Source organism: Macaca mulatta, chromosome 1, assembly GCF_049350105.2.
Source record: "Macaca mulatta isolate MMU2019108-1 chromosome 1, T2T-MMU8v2.0, whole genome shotgun sequence".
NCBI classification, from domain to species: Eukaryota; Metazoa; Chordata; class Mammalia; order Primates; family Cercopithecidae; genus Macaca; species Macaca mulatta.
Window position 1 is genome coordinate 18622897 of NC_133406.1, and position 21629 is coordinate 18644525.

The window sequence follows — 21629 nt, forward strand, 5'->3', positions numbered from 1 at the left end:
ACAACAACAACAACAACAACAACAACAACAAAGCAAACAAGATGTATCTACCGTCTATCTGCTGATGGCACTCACAATTTTATGTCCAGCCTAGACCTGGATGAACTCCAGATTCCTGTTTTCAACTACCTGCTTTCCAGACCCACTCAGATGTGTTAAACTCTACATGTTGAAAACCAAGCTATTGTTCCTCCTCTTTAATCCTGCTGCTCTTGCAGTAGCCCATGAAAACAACAACAGCAAAGCCAAAACCATGGAGTCCTTCTCAGCTCATCTCTTTCTCTCACCGTCCACATTTAATTCTTTCATAAAAGTTGTGGGTTCTACCTTCAAGACATATTCTGATCTGACCAATTCTCATCACTTCCATCACTACCAGTCTGGTCCCAAATACCCTCTTTTATGGCCTGGACTATCGCAATAGTATCTGAACTGGTCTTGCTGATTCCACTTTTCATCCGCTCCAGTGTATTTGCCTCTAAGCAGCTAAAGTGAGGCCCTTAAAATGCAAGTCAGATCTTATTTCTCTGCTCGATGCTCTGCAGTGGCTTCCCATTTTACGCAAAATAAAGTACAAAATATTGCAAGATTTAACATCCAACTCTTCGATTTCATCTGCTACCATTTCCTCTCATCTCTGTCTCAACCACATCTGCCTTCTCATTGCTGACTGACCACAGCTAGTGCGCTCCTGCTTTGGGTGCTTTGCACTTGTTTCTCATCCTTGAATGAACATGGTTTGCTTCTTTAATCCATTCAAGGTTCTGCTCAAATGTCACCTTATCAGAGCAACTTCTCCCGACCAATTTATACAAGCTTGTGCACACACACACACACACACTCCACCACAATCACAACCACCATCAGTCTCTGTCCCTCTGCTTTTTATCTCTTGTCAACAACAGGTATATACATACTTCCTGGGTTGTTTATTTTTTGTCTCTTCTCTCCCCACCAACAATTTGAATGTAAGTGCTATAAAAACAGGGTCTTTGTTCTCTTTCTCTGATTTATTTCCAGTGCCTAGAAGGGAGCCTGGCACATAATAGGACTCAATACATATTTGTTGAATTAGTGAGTGAATGAGTGAATGAATCAATCAATCAATGAAAAAGTCAGATCATCTCAATCTGAACACAAGGGAATTTTCTCTAGAGTTTCCCAGAGAATTGTCCTGTTTCCTTCTTTCTGCCTCTCTGTGTTGGCTCCTAGACAAATTTACTACATAAAAGCATTGTGAGAGAGGTTGGACCCTTAGGTCCCTGAGTTAGATATGACCCCAAATGTCACACTGTGCCATGCATATTCTCCTCTGACCTCCTCCCCAACATGTGGGCCACCATCCAGCAGCTGCACTCTTTCTCCCCCTACCCTCTCTCAGCCTCAGGAGCTTCTCCTTAGCTGTAGCCCCCTCCTTTTGGGTGATGAAGGCAATGTGGGGAGAAGCAGCAGTTCCACTGACTCCATCTCTGCCTTCTCCATTCATAGTGACCGGCAACATGCAGACTTCCCAAGCCTCATCTGGCCTGTGCAGTCCGGAGCTGGCCAGGGCACTCTCTGCCACATTAGCATTCATGTTCTTTTCTGTGTCCTGCCACAGCTTGACTATTTGCAAAATTAAGACTTGTAAAACTACCAAGGAAAAATATATACTGTATCCTATGGCTTCTAAGATGCCCTCTTCCTTTTTTTCACATTTCACATCTCTAACATCAGGAATGTCTTATAATTGGTGCTGGGCAAGTGAAAATCCCTGTGCAGTTAACAGAGTCTGAGTCTATGCCAACTTCACTGCTATTCCTAGGGCATGCCTGACCTCATATACCCACAGGCCTTCTGAGAACCACTGGAAGAAGGAAATTGAATCTAGTTATTGTATGAAAACCTTGGATTAGGTAAAACAAAACAAAACAAACAAAACACCAGCATCAAGATCTTATTTCTCTGCTCTATACTTTGCAGTGGCTCCCCATATCACTCCAAATAAAATCCGAAATCTTGCAAGATTTAACACCCACCCAACTTCCTCTTTGATTTCATCTGCTACCACTTCTCTCTCAGCTCTGTCATCTGCCTCCTCAGTGCTGACTGACCACAGCTAGCATGCTCTTGCTTGGGGGACACACAGAATGGGAGGCCAGTAGCTTGGATGAGTTAAGAGTACTTGCATAAGAAATGCAGCATACCAAATGCTCTGAGTGACTTGGAGGAGCATATTGTGGAGAAAACCTGGGCATTGACAGCTCTGAGTTAGAAAGTAAACAAGGGTAGTGAGATTCTGAATGTGAAATTTGGAAAACTTTAACCAATTAACTTATATTTTATCTGTATGCATGCAATAAAGTGATACATAATAAAAATCTGTCCAAAAATTATTATCAAATAGCTTTTTCAATAAGTTTAAATTATAATCAGAACAGAAAAGAAACCATTGTATCATAGTTTCCTATGGCAGCACTTTTTCCTTTTTGGTGATACATAAAGCCATGGTTCACTGTACCATGAAAGGAGGTTTAGACTTAATGAAATATGGTGATTAGCCCTAGTTACATAAAAGCATGGACCATTGGTTTAACAAAACCTAAGGAATCTACTACACAAATGAATGGCTTTTTACTACCTTGAGCTGTTTGGGAAAACCATAAAACCAAAAGGTCAATATTAATCTAAAATTATTTAATTATATTTTATAATTAAATTATTTGGAAGATGTTTTCAAATGACTCAAAGTTAAAAGATCTCAGTATGATATCAATTCTATAATTACTCTCAGAAATGATGCTACTAATAAAAGTTAATGATGTAGAATCAAAATGGTAATTATCAAATAGGAGGATGCCAGCCAGAGGAGAAAGTTTTTTGTTTTCCAATTGTTTTGTCCCCTCACTCCTTCTCTTACCACAGTGAGAAGCAGTCATCTGTTTTCAAAGGTTGGAATGTTTTTACTTTTCTTGTTTGGAAACACTGGCTTAAACACATGTACGTACTATATAATACTTCACTGTAAGTTGAAATATTCATCTAATTTTTATTGGACAAGTTTTGAAGTAACAATTTGATTTCTCAGTGTTTCCTTTGTGACCATATAATCCTCTCCTCAGTGTTGCATGCAATGTGAGCTACAAGCATTTGTGAGCCTAGGAAGCACAAGGTCTCAAGGTTTCCCGGGGATTAGTACTATACAAATGCAAATTAGGGACACTGGAAGACTCTGTCCATCCTTGTCACTGCTGTTGTTTTGTTCCCTGGTTCCTTACGGATAGCAAAGCAATTCATTGTTTTTAAAACACATACCTTAGCTGTTGACTTTTTCATTGGCTAACTGGAGAAGAAAAGAAGGAACTCTTTCCTACAGATTTTAACTCTCTGAATCCCATTCAATTATTTTTTCTATTCAACTATTTTAAATAGATAACATGAAATCTTGCAGGAGCCTCACACGATTCCTAATTGTAGAATTTGAACTTGAGCTATGGAGTCTTATTCTTATTCTTGCATCTCCAATCTATGCTTTACTATCACCCTCTTTGATAAGTCGGATTACCTGTACCCTCTTCAACATCTTTCAGCTGGTTAGCACAGTATATAGGTATGTTGGAAACCAGATATTTTCTGTGGCTTAATTCTTCCAAGGGAGTCGAAATGCTTTGCAAGCACTTCCACATTTTTCAGCCAATCCACATAGTAAGGAATATTCCATGAATCTTTTCCTTTTTATATATTTTCTATTAGTCATGATCATGAATCCATGCCTGTGCAGAGCCCCTGATTTGGAAGGAGGAACCACGGGGGCTGGGGAGGGGAGGGGATGAGTGAAGGTTCCTGCTCGACCCTAGAACTGACCCCACTTGGCAAAATGGTCCTTCACTCTTTATGCATTCTTAGAAATCGCAACATGCCTTCCCGTTTCATGTAACGACAATTTAGTTAATGCCCAGTAGGATTTGTAAGCCCTTCACATCTCTGAGGATTTATTTTATTTCAGAGTGAAAGTGACTTTATGGCCCATTTACCATTAGTGTGACTTATTGCATTATTCGAAGAGGGTGGAGGGGAGCAAGAAGACAAGGCAGTCTCCCTTACGTGTATCGCCATCAACAGGATGACCACCACACATTCCTGTCCAAGGAGGAGGGGCGGATGCAACCTTTCTGTGCTATTGTTTATGAGAGCACTGAAGCCTGGGTGATCATGCAATATTTTACCAGATGAGTGTTTCAAGTGTGTGTGTGAAGGGGATGTTAAAATAGAGATGTGAGAGTAATCAATATTTGGAAGTAATGGATATTTTGAGTTCAAAAGATGCCACACGTCAACGATGATGAGGAATGACTAGCTACTTAACTCCAGTGCTGGCACCCTTAAATTACAGGGATACTGAAGCGAGACGGAGTTAGCATCTGACCGGCGACCAGCAGTGGACCGGCGAGGCGGGCTCCTAATTAAAGCTAGATTCCCAGAAGCTGGACAGCCCCTGTATTTATGGGAGCATGCGGTGCAGCTGGCGGTGACCCCCTGGAAGCCTCGATCAGCCGCCGCGGGAGTAGTGACCTCGGGCCCGCCGCCTACCTGGAGCGTTTCGGCGGCGCCTGGTTCAGAACCACCGGGGCGGACAGCTCCCTGGAGCCGCACGCGGACTGCGGAAGCGGACCGTGAGCGGGGTGGGTCAGCGCTTTGTCAGCGGACCCGGACCGCTGGAAGCACCCGGGGCGCCCTCCCCTCCTGTTCCCCGGTCCCGCCCTTCCCACCCCGCGCTGCGCGTGGCGGTCCCGGGCTGCGCGTCCTTGCAGGAGGAGACCGGCCCTACCGCCGGCGGCCCTCCCCCTTCCCGCGAGCCCCAGCTGCGCGCCCCGCCCCGCCCCGCCGAGGAGGGTGGGGGCGTTCCCCGCGCCGGGCCCGCCCAGCTCCCCCGCGGCCGTCCGGGCCCGGCTCCCCATTGGCCGGCGGGCGGGAGGTGCGAGGGGGCGGGGCCCGCCTCCGGCGGCTCGCGCCCGGGAAGGTCGGCAGCCCAGCGCCGGAGGCCGTGGGGAGGGCGCGCAGGGACGCGGCAGGCGCCGAGGAGACGCAGCCGCGGCGGTGGCGGTAGCGGCGGCGCCTGGTCTCGGCCGCAGCCTTTGCGTCCCGCCCTCGCTGGGTAGCCCCTGCCACCCCCGCGCGCGGCTCGTCTCCCGCTGCGGCCCGCAGCCTGCGGCGCCCGAGCTCCGAGGGCGCTTTCCCGGGCGCTGGGCCCGAGGCGGCCAAGACGGCGGGCCGGCCGGGCACGGGGCGGCGGGCGCTCTGCTGCGGGCTGCGCTGGTGGGGGGCGGCGGGCCGCGGCGCGGGCCCGGGGCCCGGCGCGTGCGGCTGGGAGGCACTGTGGGGGTCGGGCGCGCGGGCGGCGGCCGGGGCCATGGCCGAGGGCGGCGGGGGCGCGCGGAGGAGGGCGCCGGCGCTGCTCGAGGCTGCCCGCGCGCGCTACGAGAGCCTGCACATCTCGGACGACGTGTTTGGCGAGTCCGGCCCGGACAGCGGCGGGAACCCCTTCTACAGCACCTCGGCCGCCTCGCGCTCCTCCTCGGCCGCCTCCTCGGACGAGGAGCGGGAGCCCCCTGGACCCGCAGGGGCCGCCCCACCGCCTCCCAGCGCCCCGGACGCGCAGGAGCCGGAGGAGGACGAGGCCGGCGCGGGCTGGAGCGCCGCGCTGCGGGACCGTCCGCCCCCGCGCTTCGAGGACACCGGCGGTAAGGGGCGGCCCGCGGGTGGGTGTCGGGGGCGGTGCTGGAACCCGGCGCGGGGGAGGCGTGGGTGCTGGGGCGGGCGAGTCCAGACGCTCCGTGGGCTGGCTTGTGGGTGTCTCTCCGGAAACAAATGAGTCTGCAGGAGTGGGGATCGGTCTGACTGCGCCTGGGGGCTTCGAACCCTTGGGTAGAGAGGGTGAGGCGGAGGCCGTGGTCAGCTCTTTTCCAGTGACAAGGTCGTCGGGTACCTTTTCCTTCACTTCCTGGGAGCACCCCAGCCCCTGCACGGGAAGCCTGTCACACCTGTGGGTCGGACTTTAGGGGTGGATTGAAGTTAGGCTTTCCTAGTTGAGGGGGCTTTTCTGAAAGCCCGGCGTGGCTGGTGGAGGCAGGTGGAGTCGTTTTTTCACTAACAGCCCAAGAGCGAGCCTTACGGCAGGTGACGGGGGCGAGGCAGGTTGCAGATGGCCCAGTGAGAGTTGAGGGAGAGGCCACCCGCGGTGTAGTTTTCTCTTTAATCGGAGAAACTTTCCCTGTCCGCGCTATTCCAGATCTCTTGTTAAGAATGGGGAGGAGTGAAGGAACCGATTGGGCAGCATTAAGGTGTTTGCTTTTCCGCCAGAAGGTGCTTTCAGGTGTGTCCTGCTTACCACTGTGGTCACAGACAAGCCCCGAATACCTGGAGAAGGTGGCTGGGGTGCTGGAAGCTGCTGCGGCTGCCCCACTCCTCTTCACTCTCTGTTTTTGTGGGAGTTGGCTGTTGAAATATCACCACTTCCTCTGCAGAAGCTCCGCAGCCTCTGCCTTCTTTGAAAGCTGCAGACCAGCCGCCCTCTCATGCTGGTGTTTCTTGTTCCACGGCCTTCTGTAGCAGGCCCGTGCTCCTGCATGCTGTGTTCTTCCGTAGAAGTGCGCGCAACCGGTGTTGATGAGGGCCAGGGAGTGGCCGCGGTGGGCATGATGCGGCTTTTCCTGTGGCCTTCTCTGATTATTGTCCAACCGGTCAGGAACACGGCACGGCACATGGGAAGGCAGGCCCAAGGGACCTCCAGCTGGTGCCTGGACTTGGATCTGGACATCATGCTGCAGCCTGCTGGGAGGCCGATAGGGTTAGCTGGACTCTCTCAGTAGGGAGTGGTCTGCAGACCTCTGGCAGGCTGCGGTGTGGATGCGTGGAGCTATAGCTGGGCTTGCAAAGTCACAGTTAGCTGTGCATTGCTTTGGGGGTGGGTACATTTTAAAGCATATGCATTTGGGCTGTAGTTAAGAGCTTGGGAATTTTCAAAATCATTGACTCTGTATAGTCCTTTTATATTGTCCTGTATTTTCCAGGATGTCATTAAGGCCTCCTGGCCCTAGACAGCTGTTTTCGGTATTGGCTCTTTAAGAATTGTACCAGTCCACAGACCTGGTTTGGCAGACTTTATGCCGTGAGCATCTGTGATCTAATTTCGATCCTGGAAACATTTGAGATACAGGTCCACCTGGGACTGCACAGCAAGTCTCTCCGTGTCTCAGGGCAAAATAGAGAACTTGTACTAGGTCAAGCCTAGTTATGACTAAGAATCCTGAATGTGCTGATTTGAGAAGGGTGGGCACACTGAAATAAATTTTAAATCCATTTTATATTTCTTAGTAACCTTGAAATGGGAGAAATTCTGCAGCAGAGCCATTTAATCCAGCCACCGCAGCACTTACGGTCATGAAGAGCAGGATCGTGTGTCATTTAGCATTAGGTTCAAACTCTGCTTCCTGCAGATGCCCACTGAGTTCACACCTGTACCAAAGAATCAGTCAGGCCCTTTAACCAAAGACATTAGTGGTTATTGCTGGTATTTTTACCCAGTTTTGTTTTCCTGCCCTGTGTGGGAGCTTGCCTTTTAAGTCCACATCTGATTTAGAATTTCCTCTTTGCAGATTTCACCCTGAGGGAAATTTGGAGTGGTGAGGAATGGAGGGATGAGGTTGATGGCCTGTTAAAACTTGAATTTGGATTTCCCCAAAACAATGGAATATGATTTATGGGGGCTGAAAATAGATGCAGAAGCGTGGGTTTGGTCAGAGAAAATCCTTGCGCCTACCAGTGTGGAGGGAGATGGATGTGTTTATTAAGAGGCTGAGAGCTGCACCCCAGCCACTCTGACAGCAAAGAGGATCAGCCTGCTGGGGTTTGCCAGAGCACAGTATCTAAAACGCTCCGACAAGCGTGCGCTCCTCACTTGCAAAGAATGCAGCCTGGATCTCTCTTCCATCTTTGTTCCCCCGTTTATTAACAAATCTCACTGGATGGGTAGAGTGGGGTGGGGAGGAAAGCAAGCAGGTGGCATTTCTATCTCTAATCAGGCTTTATAATGGAAAATTTTTAATCCAAATTGCTCTTGCTGCTGGAATCAGATGAGGAAAAAACAAAATTCGAGATCTGATAGAGGCTTCCTGCCTTGCTCCTACTGTAAAAACAGGTATATGTGTATGTACATAAATGTGTATTTTATGGAAATGTGCAGGTATGTAAATGTGTGCATGTAACTGGGTATTGTATGCAAATGTGTATTGCTTGTGCTAGGTTTTTGGGTTTTTCTTTAATCGGAAGGATGACCTAGAAACCTTTGCAGAGTGGCTGTGCATGAGGGAGGTAGACACTGGGGACCATTATGAGTTGTAGTGGGAGCTGCCACATCCCCCCACACCCACCATAAGGGGAGTGCACAGGGTAGGAGATACTTGGTGCCCAGCTGAGAGGAGGAGGGGAAGGAAGGGAGCAGTGCTAGTTCCTGCGCCAGCCCTAAAAGCACCATTTCTGTAGTTCAGGTTGGAAATCCTAGCCATTCTTCAGGCTGTTCTTGTCTTCCCAGCCCTTTCCTTCTATTTTTCAGTGTATTTAGCTTCCTGGATCAGCCTCTCCAGAAGTGCAGCCAGTAGTTATGGGTGGAGAGGGCCCTTGCTCACTCCTCTTGTCTCCTCTCTCACCTCACTTAGGTTCTGGTTGTGCATTGAGGTGTGGATCCTCTCGGGATGACTTAAATGCACACGCTGTGCTTGCCAGGCTAGCTGTTGGGCTCTTAACCCCTGTGGAGATGCATGATCTGCCTGGGAGCTGAAATGCCTACTGGGAGTGCAGAGCCTAGGACCTTCTCTTAACCAGACTTGCAGCATATATCCCCCCAAAATAGCCCCCTCAAGCTGTCAGCCTGCCTGCCCACTGTGCAAATAACCAACACAGCATGTGAGCTCACTCTTTGGAAACAGAATGAAATTCAGGCCCGGCTGCTTTTTGAGCCTCTGCCCTTTTGGTTTCTTATTCTGAGCAGTCTTGTGATTCGTTTCTCGGAGGAGGCAGAGGAACAGACAAGATTTCACAGATGCTCCAGGGCTTCCGTCTGGTTTGTCAGTCCTTTGTCCTGGCTGGCCGGGATCTGAGCTGCTCGCTCTTTCTATTAGAGGTTGGACTTCATAGAAGGGGGGTGGGGGAGAGAGGGAGGGGGAGAGAGAGAGAGAGAGAGAGAGAGAGAGAGAGAGAGAGAGAGAGTGTGTGTGTGTGTGTGTGTGTGTGTGTGTGTGTGTGTTCTCCACCCATTTACCATATCAGCAACCCTCTAATCATTCAGTGGGGAGGTATGACCTTGAGCAGCTGGAGAGAAACATAAGGCATTGGAAATTAACATTGTTGAATGTTTTATCTTTAGAGTTTGTTGTTGGTTTAGAGCCTTTTTAACAAACAAGAAAAGAAAAATCTTTCTTTCAAAACCAGAAATAAACTGAGACCCTTGACTCCAAAGGGGTTTGTGAACTCAGAGACCTGGAACCCTTTCTATGGGGTTAAGTATAAGAAGCTGCTCCTACCTTCAGCGCTGTACAGGATTCTGTGGCTCCAGGAGGAACTTTGAATCTTGGTGCGCTGCAAGATAATCTTAGGCAAAGCTACATATAGTAATCAAGTGCAAGACTGGGTGTCATCTTGCAGTAGCTGCGCAGAAATCAGAGAAGGGAGCTTCCTGGGAGAGCTGTTTTGCTCTTTTCCCAGGAGTCTGTTCAGGTAGGGGGTGAAACTGGAGCTGCTACTGCTAACCCTCAGTTCTCATTTGTAACTTGTGTTTTCATGCATTATTATCAAACTATCTTCACAAGGACTCTGTGGCCGAGAAGTTGCCACTGCCATGTGACTGGGAAAGGAAGTTGCTGCCTCCACTTTCCTGGGGGTGATGAGATTACTGGGTTAAGTGATCACCATCTAACTAGTCAGACTCAATAAATCAGGGAATGTAGTGCCTTTTCTTTCTTTTACTAGAACTTTTTTCAGTAAAAAATATTTTTATAGTTATATATGAATTGCTTTTAGTTTTGGGGGAAAGGGGATACAGTTCTATGAGTTTTAACTCATGATTTGTGTAATCCATACCACAACCAGGATACAGAAGAGTAGAATCTTGCCAGGGTGTTGGTGGTATAGTGGTTGGCGTAGCTACTTTCCAGAAGAGGAGAATCTAGATTCTTCTCTAGCTCCCTGTTTAATCCTTGCTGCCCTGAGTTGTCCTAGGGAGTACTCAGAGCTGTTTTTCAGGAGGTGGGGCTTTGAATACTGCAGTAGCAGCTCCAGTTTCACCCCCTACATGAACAGACTCCTAGGAAAAGAGCAAAACAGCTCTCCCAGGAAGCTCCCTTTTCTGATTTCTGCGCAGCTACTGCAAGATGACACCCAGTCTTGCACTTGATTGCTATGTAGCTTTGCCTAAGATTATCTTGCAGCTCACCAAGATTCAAAGTTCCTCCTGGAGCCACAGAATCCTGTACAGAGCTAAAGGTAGGAGCAGCTTCTTATACTTAACCCCATAGAAAGGGTTCCAGGTCTCTGAGTTCACAAACCCCTTTGAATACTCTGGAACAGGTGGTGAGGTCTAACCCAGTTTTAGACTCTCAAACTCACTTTTTAGACTTCTTTTTAGAGGCACGGTCTCACTATGTTGCCCAGGCTGGACTCAGACTCCTGGGTCCAAGTGATCCTCCCGCTTCAGCTTCCTGATGAGCTGGGACTGAAGGCGCATACCTTGTTACACCTTTGTTTTTAAGGACTGTGATTGTACATTATTTTCTTATTAACAAGTTACATATATTCATTTTAGAAAATGAATAAGGAAAAGGATAAAAATTGTGTTACTCCATTTTCATGCTGCTGATGAAGGCATACCCAAGACTGGGTAATTTACAAAAGAAAGAGGTTTATTGGACTTATTCCACATGGCTGGGGAGGCCTCACAATCATGGTGGAAGGTAAGAAGGAGCAAGTCACATCTTACATGGATGGCGGCAGGCAAAGAGAGAATTTACCAGCAGGAGAAATACCAGATGCTTATAAAACCATCAGATCTCGTGAGCATTCACTCACTATCATGAGAACAGTATGGGGGGAACTGCCCCCATGATTCAATTACCTCCACCTGGCCCCGCCCTTGACATGTGGGTTTTATTACAATTCAAGTGAGATTTGGGTGGGGACAGAGAGCCAAACCACATCAAAAATTGTAAAAATCAAATTATCTTCCTTTTCCCGGAGATAATCGTAGTTGACATACTGAATATGTGCTTCATATATCTTACATGTTGTTGAGGGACCGGATTTTTCAATGTAATTAATATATTGTGAACATTTCCCATTTAAATTTTAGAACAATATTTTCATTGACTCTGTAATACTCTAGGGTTTGCTTTTGTTAGGACTGAGCTTATTACCCTACTTCTCTCTCCTCTTTTTTTGCTGTTAAATTAGTGCTGTGGTGAACATTGTTGAGACTTAAGTTTGTTTTTTTGTTTGTTTGTTTTTGAGATGGAGTTTTGCTCGTTTTGCCCAGGCTGGAATGCAATGGCACGATCTTGGTGCACTGCAACCTTTGCCTCCTGGATTCAAGTGATTCTCCTGCCTCAGCCTCCCGAGTAGCTGGGATTACAGGCACACACCACCACGCCCGGCTAATTTTTGTATTTTTAGTAGGGATGGGGTTTCACCATGTTGGCCAGGCTGGTCTCGAACTCCTGACCTCAGGTGATCCACCTACCTTGGCCTCCCAAAGTGCTGGGATTACTGGTGTGATCAACCATGCCTAGCCTGATGCTTAAGCTTATATACCCATCCTCAATTTACTCCTTAGCATCAAATGATAAAGCAATATTGAGGTAAGGATTTTGCACATTTTAAAGGCTTTTGATATCTTTTGTGAAAGAGTCTTCCAGAAATGTACCTTTTTATGCCCCTGCCAGCAGTACCCCAGAGAGTCCATTAGAACATCCTGTTTATAAGGCAGCAAACCAATATGGGATGCCCACCAGTAAGATGGCTCTTAGAGGAGTATTTTGTTTTATTTTAATTTGTATTTACTTTTCACCTTTTATTTTAGACTCAGGGGATACATGTCCAGGTTTGTTATAAAGGTATATTGCGTGATGCTGAGGTTTGGAGACTGATTGAGCCTGTCACCCCTGTGGTGAGCAGAGTACCTGATGGGTAGTTTTTCACACCTTGCTCCCCTCCCTCTCTCCTTTAGGAGTCCCCAGTATCTATTTTTGCCATCTTTATGTCCATGTGTACCCAATGTTTAACTCCCATTTCTAAGTGACAACATGCAGTGTTTGGTTTTCTAGTCCTGCATTAGTTCACTGAGGATAATGGCCTCCAGCTGCACCCGTGTCACTGCAGAGGACATGATTTCCTTCCTTTTTATAACTGCGTGGTATTCCATGGTGTATGTGCACCATATTTATCCAGTCCACCATCAGTGGTCACCTGGGTTGATTCTACATCTTTGCTATTGTCAATAGCACTGTAATGAACATATGGGTGCATGTGTCTCTTTGGTAGAACAATTTATTTTCCTTTGAGTATATACCCAGTAATGGGATGGCTGGGTCAAATTGTTCAACTATCAGTTCTTTGAGAAATCTCCAGAGTTGCACTAATTTGCATTCCCACCAACAGTGGAATGATTAAGTGTTCTAGGGAATTACTTTATATAATGAAGCTTGTGTGTGTCATAGCACACATAGATTGCATGAGACATTCGTGCACAGCACAGTGCATTTTTACATGGGTATACCTATGTCACTACCACCCAGATCAAGGTAAAGAGTGTTCCTAGTTCCAGATGCAGTAGCTCATGCCTAGCCTGTAATCTTAACCAGCTGGGAGCTGACGTGGGAGAATTGTTTGAGACCAAGAGTTTGAGACCAGCTTGGGAAACACAGAGAGAGCTCGCCTTCCCTAAAAAATATTCGGAAACATTAGCCAAGCATGGTGATGCATGCCTGTAGTCCCAGCTACTCTAAAGGCTGAGGTGGGTGAGGCTGCAGCGAGCTGTGTTTGTACCACTGCACTCCAGACTGTGGTACAAGCTGACAGAGACCCCATCTCAAAAAAAAAAAAAAAAAGAAAAAGAAAAGAAACATTCTTAGCATCCTGAAGATTCCTACCTACCCCTTCCCCATCAGTACCTCCCTGTCCCCAGAGGTAGCCATGATTCTGAGTTCATCACCATTACTTAATTTTGCCCATTACGTTGTTTTATCTGTAAGATTCATCCATATCACATAGAGCAGTACTATCTTTATATTGCTGTGTAGTATGCCACTGTACAAATATACTAGAGTTTATTTACCTGGTGTCCTATCAGTAGACTTTTGGTTTGTTTCCAAACCTGAAAGCTGCTAAAAATGTTCTTGTACCTGTTTTCTTGATGTTTGTATACATCACTTCCTTGGACATATATACCTAGGAGTGGGATTGCTAGGCCATAGATTCAGTGTATATTTACCCTTAGTACAAGGTCTTTCAACTTGGGCCAGATAATTCTTTGTTGGTGGAGGGCTGTCCTGACCATTGCAGGATGTTTAGCGGCATCCCAGGCCTCTACCCACTGAATGTTATTAGCACCCCTCCTCGCCAGTTGTAGCAAACAGACATGTCTCCAGACATTGCCAAATGTTCCCTGGGGGGCAAAAGCACCAGGTATTGAGAACCACTGCTTAGGAAGTGCTGCCAAGCAGTTTTCCAATTTACACTCCCACCAGCAATGGATGAGATGTGCCTCATATTAATTCAGCCAGCACATTGAGCCCTGCTGGGATAAAACGATAAGTTAGACATGTCCCCTGGGGTCCAATAGGAGAGACAGAGTGAACGAAAAGAGATAAGCGTCTCTGGTGAATGCTGTGATCAGGGTAAACATGGATTTCTGCCGGATTCCAGAGGTGCCTTACTTCCTCCAGCTGGGCTGGAGAAGAGGCGGCGTTTCTGGAGGAGGTGGCCCCTGAGCTGCACCTTGAAGAACAAATAACTAGTCAGGTGAAGAGGAAGGAAAAGTATCTCAAACAAGAGAGCCATTTGAGCAAAGGGGAGAGAAGGCATGCATTTTGCTCATGGGCAGTTGCACTGGCCCCTAAACTGAGCTTCCTTGAGACTTTCGTAGTGAAAATATCTTAACATTTAACACCTGTGATTGTTACTATTGCAAGTAACCGTAGCTAGAATCCAAACTCCAGGTTCAGGCATGGATGTAGATTTACTTAGCAAACCTGGATCCCACAGGGAGGGGGATTTGCCAAGCATGTTGAGAAATGAGTACTTAGGGCAGAATCCATGGAGAAGCGCTGGGGTCCTTCCTTGAAGGAAGGAGGAGGGAAAATGACAGCAGAAGGGAATGGGATAAAACCTTTATTGGTGACAGGAACTACAACATGATCTTGGGGGTGGGAGAATACTGGAATACCTGAAATTATCAGACTGTGGAGAAGTAATGCTTGCCTATCCTCCCACAGGGTATAAAGAGCTTTCCTTCCCCTCATTTGTGAGTTGCAGAAAGAATTATTACAAAAGAATGAAAAACTGGCCACATTTAGGTATATATTTAAGAAGTTACTTTCATGAAAAAGTTTAGAACTACAGATCCTTCCACTTCTTATATCATTGCCATTGCTGCCAACTTTAGCCAAGACAGTATCACCCCTTGGCCAGGCTGATGAGGCTTTCATCCACTTGGATTCTCAGCCTCCACCTTTGTTGATTGTCCCTGCCCCAGTTTCACTTTCCCCAGGCTGTGCTGGAAAAGTGATGTTTTACAAACATGAGTTAATATACTCACTTCTCTGCCTAAACTCCTCCAGTAACTTCCCATCCAAACTGAAGGGAAATCCAGATTCCTTAGTGTGGCCTCCGGGGCTGTAGGTCCACCCTGGTCTTCCTCTCCATTGTCACCTTGTGGCACGTGTCCTACCATTGTCACCTTGTGGCACTTGTCTACCATTATCTCTGGCCACATGATCTTCTGTCTGCCGGGCCCTTACGTGGAATGTTCTTCCTGACTCTCGAACGGCAGCCCTTGCCTGCTGGCTTGGTCTTGGTTCCAATGTCACTGTCTCTACCCGTCTAAAATCACCACCTTCCCTCTGGTCTCTCCTAGCGCTCATTGTCACCTGCATAAGCTAATTTATTTATCACGTGGGTGGAGACCTTGGACATTCTGGTCACAGTATTTGGTAAAAATGTGGCAGGTGCTCAGTTATTTTTGAATGATTGAATGAACAAAAGAATAGATGGACGCAGAGGTAGATTTTTAAATGGGTACGGGATTCAGTGCCAGTAAAAAATGTTCACAAGCTGAGCATTTCCAACATCCAAAATAGTGGAACAGTTGATCAGGCAGCTCCATGAAGGAGTGAGTTTCTTACGCCGGAGGTACCAATGCCGCCAAATACAAGGATTTCTATCCTGGATGGAAGACCAAACTTGATGGCTACTGAGGAATTTAATACAATCTTGGGCTTCTACAACCTGCTCACTTCCTAGTGGCCCAGAGACACCCAAGATAGGCAGGAATCTATTAGGAATTTACAGGGAAGCCAGCTGCTTGCACCCCTTTATTCATTTAGCAAATGCTTGTATATCACTTATTATATGCCAGATGCTTTTCTAAGCACTTTCTAACTTATGTAATCCTCACAACCATCCTGTCAAGTGAATACTGTTGTTATCCCTATTTTGAAAATGAGGAAGTGAAGCTACAGAGTGCTCAAGAGTAAACGGGTCCCTTTGATTAGGGGCTAGGAAGAATCATATTAGAGCAATGAGTGTGGAACATGGTATATGTGGGTCAGATCAACTAATTTATAACAAGTCCCTTGCAAAGGGCTCTGAACCAAAGATGATCACTGCATAGCAAACCTGTCTTCCCCCATTGCCTCGTATCCTGGGCAGTGGCTGCACCTCTTGTGGTGAGATGGGACTGCTGCCTGGTTTCTGAACAGTGCAGTGTAAGCAGAAGTTCTCACCGAGGTCTGTCATCTGCCTGCCCATGGGAGAAGAGAGACCCCCACGGGCAGATAACAGGCCTCAGTGGGAAGTGGTCACTGCACTCATCTCTGCCAGGCAGCAGACAGGAAGCCAGTAGATAAATTCAATTTTGATGTTTCAAAGCCTCCAGCAAGCTCCCCTGGCAAAAGCAACTGCAAGTAACCAGAGGGGGAAGGAGAGACCTATTTTCTCAAGTTTGAGAAACAGGGTTACAAAGAGAATATAAAGGAACAGGATACAGGGAGATTTTCTGGGAGGAAAGACTGTCAACAAGTGGAATCACCCGGAGAGTGGTTAGTGGGCATCTTTCTTATTTGAGCACTTTTTTTTTTTTTTTTTTTTTTTTTTTGGAGACAGGGTCTCGTTCTGTCACCCAGGCTGGAATGTACTGGTGTGATCATAGCTCACTGCAGCCTTGAACTCCAGAGCTCAAGCAGCCCTCCCACCTCAGTCTAAGACTGCAGTCTCAGCGGAGACTACAGATGGGTGCCACCATGCCCACCTAATTTTTTTTATTTTTTGTAAGGACAGGGTCTCACTGTGTTGCCTAAGCTGGTCTAAAACTCCTGGCTCAAGCCATCCTTCCACCTCTGCCTCCCAAAGTGCTAGGATTGCTTGCATGAGCCACTGCACCTGGCTTGTTTGAGCATTTTATGCATTTGGGGAAGGTGACATCTTCTACCAGTGCCATCTTAAATAAGTGTTCCCAGGAATTCCACTGCTGAGTTTGTGGGGGTGGTTCACGTGAAGACGTTAGGTTCTGTGAGTGACATTCACTTCAGAACACACATGGAAAGCAGTCTCCATCTCCTTCCTTATCTGATGTAATGACCCTTGCTTTCTTCAGGTCCCAGCATCGAAGGTAAATACAAATGTCCTATTTGGTTTGCTCTGTAGTGCTGGTATTTCAGCTGAATTGCCTGTGTGTTTTCCTTGGCTGCATTTTCTTAGGCGAGCTGGGGTGTTGGAACACAGCCTGTGGCATCTTAAGGGGATGTGCATTCAGAATGCCAGTGGAGACCTGGAACAGAACCTCACTGGAAATTGAGACAACAATTGTTTTTCTTTAAGATCCAAAGAGGTAAATTATAGGTAAATAATAGCAAAGGTAAACTCACACCTTGTATTATAAATGCATAGACTCAGTCTCCTTCAGAAGTATAGCAGAGAAGAAATACAAACATTTTGAAAAAGATTATGTAAGTTTAGGAAGAAGGCAAATTACATTGGGGAAATTGGAATAGTTGAAAGAGTGCAGCCCCCGTTTCTGAAGGTGGTGTGTGGGATGCTTTGGTGGGAAGGAGGGAAGCTCTGCAGCTGTCTTTGGTTCTGCCTCTCAGAAGGCATTGTGATGTGCACAGAGCTTTGGAGACACACAGACACTGGCCCCAGCTCTGCCTCTAGATTGTCGTCTCCCAGAGGGGTGACTCCAGGCACCGGATGGGATTATATAGGGTCCTACACAGGACACTCAGCCAAGTATCCTTTGCACGTCTCTTTTGGGCTCCTAAGAGTGATCCAATGTTTGTGATCCCAAAGGACTAACCTAAGTCACATGCACCTTGGGGTGTGCCAACATTCCTTCACCCCATCAGTTGATTAGCTGCAGAGGTAGAAATTTTAACATGAAACTAAAGTAGAACAGCCCTGAAAAGAAAAGTTTTTCAGTGTAGGCTTCATATCTTCTTTCAAATACATTTCATACATTTGGCAGATATTTCTAGAGTGCCTACTCTGCACCAAGGCACTATGTTAAAAACTGGGGATTGATAAGAGGAAGAGGTTCTAGCCCTCAAACAGCATAACTCCTGGTGGTGAAGACAAACACCTGATCCACAAATAATTGTGATGCAGTGTAAGAGTTGCTGACGTGACCAGGTTGTCCTAGGTCCTAAGGGAGCACCTGGGAGGAGACAGTGTGAAGGCATCTTTAGAGCCACAGAATACATGATGGATGCAGATGGTACCAAGGGAAACCAAAAGATGACATGAAGTTTCATGCAGTATATGTTTTTTTAATGATTTAAAAAATCTCTACTGCATTTGCTTTTTTATACCTGCTCTCAATCATAATCTTGCCTGTTTTTACACATCCTCCCTGTCTTCCCCTCCCCGCCCTTTTTTGAGATGGGGGTCTGTGCTCTGTTGCCCAGGCTGGAATACAATGGCGTGATCACAGCTCACTGCAGCCGCTACTTCCCAGGCCCAAGCAATCCTCCTACCTCAGCCTCCTGAGTAGCTGGGACTACAGGCGTGTGCCACCATACCTAATTTTTTGCTCGAAATTCTGCTCCTTAACAGCTCCAGAATATCTCCCTCTGAGACAGAATAGGGAGGTTGGCAAGCCAGGAGTCTGGCTCCGGATGGGAGTGTGGATGGCTGTGCCTGAGTTCTGACCTGCCACCAGTAGTCTGATTCATATTTCCATTAGGGAGTGCAACTAAAGGTAATATGTACCACAAAGTACAGTAAGTCCTCACTTAACATCATCAGTAGGTTCTTCTGCAACTTTAAGCAAAGCAATGTACAGCAGGCCCTTGAATAATGTCTTTTTGTTAGAATTATGAGAAAAAATACTGGTTTTCTTACATTATTTTGCTTGAAGTCACAATTTCCAAGAACCTGTTAATGCCTTACTGTATGTTACCCTGAAACTTGGACTGGGAAGGCAGGTGGTGGTTGTGCAGTTCAAAACAAAAGGAGGGCTTTTTATTAGTAGTTGTAATATTGCATGCGATCTGTTAAAAATTATGCATGAGAAAATATATACAGTTGATTCTTGAGCAATACAGGTTTGCACTGTGTGGGTCTACTTATACACAGATTTTCTTCCACCTCGGCCACCCCTGAGAGAGCAAGACTTGCTCTCAGTCATAATCTTGTCTGTTTTTGCACATCCTCCCTCTCTTCCCCTCCTCGCCCTTTTTTGAGATGGGGGTCTGTGCTCTGTTGCCCAGGCTGGAATACAGTGGCATGATCACGGCTCACTGCAGCCTCTACTTCCCAGGCCCAAGCAATCCTCCTACCTCAGCCTCTTCTTGTGTACTCCTCCTCTTATGTCCTCCTCCTCCTCCTCCTCCTCCGCCCACTCAGTGAAGATGATGAGGATAAAGACTTTAGGATGACCCATTTCCCCTTAATGAATAGTAAATACATTTTTTCTGCCTTATTATTTTCTTGATAGCATTCAACAGTAGGCTATTAGTAGTTGAGTTTTGGGGAAGTTAGAAATTATACATAGATTTTCAACTGTGCTAGGGGTCAACCCCTCAACCCCTGCATTGTTCAAGGGCCAACTGTAATTTTATTGATAAGCATTAATATAATATTATACGTGGTTCTTGACTGGAGTCCTTTTTCTGACCCTTTTCCCTTTTTTGTTTGGAATTTCCCTCCATTCTCCTCTATCTCTGTCTACATAACCCATGTAGAAAACTTGGTGCTCATACATGACACATTTTTGCATACATGTGCGTGTGTAGGGTTTTCCTTTTAGGGGGAGTTCATTGTTTAACAAATACAGGTTCGTTTTATATACCTTTTGTCAAGCTCTTCTCATGAATAACTTCTATTTCTATTTTACTTCATTTTTAAAAACTCATTAAATGCCTTTTTAGCATTTATTGCTGTTATTGCTATGATTCTATAGTTTTTTCCGTATTTAATTTGTTGATGAAGTGAATTTTATTGATTTTCTGGTACTGAGGTACCCTTATGTTCCTGGGATAAACCCAGGTTGGTCTCAGTATGTAGATCTCTTTGATATACAGCTGAATTCTGTTATTTGCTAATATTAGTTCAGAGTTTCTGTAACAAATCAATCATAAGCCAGATTTGTTAATAATTTCTCATCTCTCAAGTTTGGGAATTAAAATTATGCTTGGTTTCATAAATTGGTTTATTCTTTCTTAATTGCCTTTTGCCATTTAATAATAGAATTACGGGTTAGATAAAACTCAGCTGTGAACCTGTCTGGTCATAGTACCTTTTTCTGATTTTTTCCACTTATTGAATCTGTTTGATGATTTATATTTTCTTAGGAAATCATCTGTTTCTTCTAAGGCTTTCAAATTTGTTGACGTGAAGTTCCATGCAGTATATATTTTTAATGGTTTAAAAAATATCTACTTTATTTGCTTTTTTATACCTGCTCTCAGTCGTAATCTTGTCTGTTTTTGCACATCCTCCCTCTCTTCCCCTCCCCGCCCTTTTTTGAGATGGGGGTCTGTGCTCTGTTGCCCAGGCTGGAGTGCGATGGCGTGATCACGGCTCACTGCAGCCTCTACTTCCCAGGCCCAAGCAATCCTCCCACCTCAGCCTCCTGAGTAGCTGGGACTACAGGCATGTGCCACCATACCTGACTAGTTTTTTTTCCCTTATTTTTTTGTAGAGACAGTCTTGCTACGTTGCCTAGGCTGGTCTTGAGCTCCTGGGCGCAAATAGTCTTCCCACTTCAGCCTCCCAAAGTGCTGGGATTACAGGTAGTGTGAGCCACTATATCTGGCCTCTCCCCCTTTTCCTTTACTCTTTCCCCTGCCTTTCCCCTCACCACCCCCACCACACTCACCTTTTCTTTATCTTATCCTTAATTGGGCATTTGAGGGGTTTTTCTGTTTTATTGGTCGCTTCAGAGAGCCAGCTTTGGGCTTATGTGTCCTTTTTTATTTTTTATTAGTTTGAACTTTTATCTTTTTTATAAAATCTTCCTTTTGAAGTAGAAGCTGTCCTTTTCTAATTGCTTAAGATTAGTGCAAAGTTCCTTTTTATTTGTAAAATACCTTCATTAATATTGAAGGCATTTGACACTAAAGTCTCCTCAGAGAAAATCTTCTGGAGCGTTCTATAAATTTTGATATGAAGTGTTCTCTTTTCCATTGCTTTCAAGATATCCTCCAGTTCCCCTTTTGATTTCTTCTTTGATCTAAGAATATGTTTCTTAATTTCTAAGTAGTTAAGATTTTTTGGTTACCTGATTATTTAATCCTAATTTTATTGGACTGTGATCAACGAAGTATCCTTTAAATTTTTAATTTTAAAGGTTTGCAAAGGTTTTCTTTGTTGCCAAATATGCAGTTAATCTTTAAAAATGTGGCATAGGCATAAGAAAAAATGTATATTCTTATTTGAGGGAAGTAAGGGTATCTGTTGATCTGTTTCTCTTCTTCATGTCTTTATTGTTTTCTCTTTGGGAAATATTCTCATTTGAGAAATAACTTTTTGTCATGTTCTTGAATTTTAAGAATTTTTAGTTGCTGTATTATTTGGTGCATACATACATCTACCTTTTATATTTCTTCCAAAACCATGAGTTTAGTAATATCACTCTATCCATCAGTGCCTTTAAGCTCAAGTCCAACTTGTCTGCTGTTAATTTTGCCATCCCTGTCTTCTTCTTTGCATTTGCCTGGTATCTCCTTGTTTTGTGTATTATTTTCAACCCTATTTGTCCTTTTAGGTATGTCTCTTGAACAGCATAGATTTATATATATTTTTTAACACAACCTTATAGGCCCTTTAGTTGAATAAATCAATCTGTACACATTTAAAGTAATAAGAAACAGGCTTGATTTTATTTCTTGCAT

At 45.6% G+C, this 21629-nt stretch overlaps 1 protein-coding gene across 2 annotated transcripts in view; it reads left to right on the forward strand.

Annotated features, from left to right (window-relative positions):
• The first annotated feature begins 5277 nt into the window (after nucleotides 1-5277).
• Nucleotides 5278-21629, forward strand: part of PGBD5 (piggyBac transposable element derived 5) — a 99439-nt gene continuing 83087 nt past the window's right edge. Inside the window, exon 1 of one of the 2 annotated variants that reach the window (XM_015125997.3) lies at nucleotides 5278-5720. In XM_015125997.3, coding sequence (XP_014981483.3) covers nucleotides 5390-5720 — 331 coding nt within the window. In that variant the 5' untranslated portion in view covers nucleotides 5278-5389. Of the gene's footprint in view, nucleotides 5721-10325; nucleotides 10516-21629 lie in introns of those variants that run through there. The other variant, XM_077998905.1, reaches the window with a different exon arrangement.